Here is a 3,073-nt window from a genome sequence, read left to right on the forward strand (position 1 = left end):
GGAAAAACACATAGGCTACTTATTATTTATTTCATTCCGCGTGGACGGAGTCGCGGTAAATACTAGTTATTTTGATTTAAATGCAAATACCCAGCTTTAAAGCATCTTAAGATGTTTTATTCGCAAATTGTCTTGAGATCTGATCTAAAAAATAACTAGTTGTAAAAACACAATTTAAAAAATAATTATAAATAAAGTAAATAAACCTTGTTTACCGAAATAGTAAAACTAAAAGAAAATCCTTATTATATAGATTTACCTCGAGGAAAACTCTTTTGAAAGAGAAAGTTGAATTAATTTATGCCCCAAGCAGATGTTCCATTACGGTTAAGTTACAGTTCCGGAACTTAAACAGCTGTAGCATCTGTCATTATGGTTGCCACTCTGGATTTTCAGAAAAATACCAAATAAAAAAGTTTGTAGGTGACCTCCTACATATTCCCTAGAACACAACACAGTCACACATGCACGCACATACATCACACGCATACACGCACACATAAACACGGGTGCATGACGAGTGGTCGACGTCACGTCGATTTGTTGACCTCTGATTGGCAAATTCGAATTGCAACGCACAGCTGAGCGGGGGTCACTGACCGGTTTTGATACGCGCAAAAACGACAGTGGAGTTCCGCAGCGCCCGCGACATACCACGCTTTCAATTACGCAACTTGTTACTTTGTTATCCGAATTTGTGCATTTCTCTTTCTCCTACTTGTATTCTTCTTCTCAGTGTTGTACTCTCCTTCTTACTATTTGTTGTGGACTGTGAGTGATAATAAACTGTGTTGTGAATATAACTGTGCCTCATTTCACCTGTCGCCGCACTCACCCTTCACATCTCATCACTCACACCTTCCCACACCGGAGGTGACACCTAATCTCCCTTAGCCCTTCATTGGTGACCCCGAAGAACATAAAGATGAGCAACACCGAAGACGAATTCCAGGAGGCACGGATTTTGCGAAATGAACCTTCTGCCCATGTATGTAAGGTCGGAATTCGCATACCACCGTTTTGGCCGGAGGAACCCGAGATATGGTTCGCACAAGTGGAAGGTCAGTTCAGCATTGCTGGCATCACCAGTGACTCGACCAAATTTAATTATGCCATTGGTCAGCTGGGAAACGTATACTCCAAAGAGGTCAAGGATTTAATTATCAATCCACCCTCCACCAACAAATTTGAAAAGCTGAAAACGGAGCTGATAAAAAGACTGACTGCATCCAAAGAAAAGAAGTTGACGCAGCTGCTGATGCATGAAGAGATGGGTGACAGGAAGCCGTCGCAGTTTCTTCGGCACCTTGAGAGCTTAGGCGGGTCGCAAATCTCAACCGACTTTTTGAAAACAGTTTGGGTCAGCCGGTTACCTACCGGCATTCAAACAGTCTTGGCTGGACAGACTTCTACCACAATTGAAGAGATGGCGGATATAGCAGATAGGATCAATGACCTTGTCCCCTCGACACCTCAGGTGGCATCAACCAGCCGACAGAGTGAGAATGTCGACTTGGCCAAGGAGATCGCTGCTTTACGAAAAGAGGTCCAACAGCTGGCCCTCCGACAACGAAGCGGCAGATCAAGCAGCAGGTCCCGACCACGCGATCGTCAGCATTCTTCGTCGAGATCCCAATCCAGCTACCGGCGCCACCCAGTCTGCTGGTACCACTTTAAGTTCGCCGACAAGGCGACCAAGTGCTGCCCTCCATGCGACTTCAAGTCGGAAAACTCCAGAGGCAATCGGTAATGACGACCGACGATTGCCCCTCTTCAACTGGTCGCCTGTTCATCACCGATCGCAAATCCAAGACACAGTTCCTGGTCGACACTGGGAGCGACCTCTGTGTCTTCCCGCGGTCGCTGCTGCGAGAGCGTCGTGCACGGACTACGTATCAGCTAAGTGCCGCCAATGGTTCTTGTATAAACACTTACGGTTATGTTCATTTACAACTTGACTTTTGTTTACGTAGAACTTTTAAATGGCGTTTTGTTGTTGCCGATGTGACTAAACCTATTATAGGTGTAGATTTTTTAAATCATTACAATTTAATAGTTGACTGTCGTAATAAACGCATAATAGACAGTACAACATCTGTAACAGCTTGTGCGTTGCGAGTTAAATGCAACGACATTTCGTCGGTCAAAGTCCAATCGGGTGACTCGGGTTACCATAAAATTTTGTCGGACTTTCCCGATATTACCCGACCATCCGGCACGCACCGTATCATACCACACAACACAGTACACCACATTCGCACTACACCAGGCCCACCAGTTTCTTGTTCACCTCGTCGCCTCGCTCCAGATAAATTAAAAATCGCCAAAGAAGAATTCCAGGCTATGTTAGAATGCGGTATCGCTAGGCCGTCTGAAAGTCCTTGGTCGTCACCGTTACATTTGGTACCCAAAAAGGACAACGGTTGGCGTCCGTGTGGAGACTATCGGATGTTAAACGCCAGGACAATTCCTGATAGGTATCCTATTAGGCATATACAGGACTTCGCTCATAGTATAGCAGGGTGTAAAGTATTTAGTACACTGGACCTAGTTAAAGCGTATAACCAAATTCCTGTGAGTCCTGAGGACATTCCTAAAACCGCAATAACAACTCCATTTGGTTTGTATGAGTTCCCGTTCATGAATTTTGGCCTTTCAAATGCAGGGCAATCGTTCCAGAGGTTCGTGGACGAAATGACAAGAGGACTTGATTTTTGTTATTGTTATTTAGACGATTTTTTAATTTTTTCAAAAGACGAGACAGAACACAAAAACCATTTACGAATTATCTTCCAACGTTTAAAGGACTATGGTATGGTCATTAACGTGTCTAAGTGTGTATTCGGTGCCCGAGAAGTGTCATTTTTAGGTTACCACATTTCCGCGAGTGGCACCAAACCGCTAGACACTAAGATAGAAGCGATTAAAAATTTTCCCGTTCCTATTAACATTCGTCAACTACGGCGTTTTCTAGGAATGATTAATTTTTACAGACGTTTCCTACCGCGCGCGGCTGAGTTACAAGCGCCACTAAACAAGTTATTAGTTGGAATAGTAAAAAACAACCAACCGA

General features: G+C 44.1%; 1 protein-coding gene across 1 annotated transcript; it reads left to right on the forward strand.

Annotated features, from left to right (window-relative positions):
• The first annotated feature begins 925 nt into the window (after positions 1–925).
• LOC106120962 (uncharacterized) lies at positions 926–1,750 on the forward strand. Its single transcript, XM_013316433.1, has one exon. The coding sequence runs from the start codon at positions 926–928 to the stop codon at positions 1,748–1,750; it is 825 nt and encodes a 274-aa protein (XP_013171887.1).
• Positions 1,751–3,073: the final 1,323 nt, after the last annotated feature.

This window comes from Papilio xuthus, unplaced genomic scaffold (genome assembly GCF_000836235.2).
Source record: "Papilio xuthus unplaced genomic scaffold, Pxut_1.1 DF826945.1, whole genome shotgun sequence".
NCBI classification, from domain to species: Eukaryota; Metazoa; Arthropoda; class Insecta; order Lepidoptera; family Papilionidae; genus Papilio; species Papilio xuthus.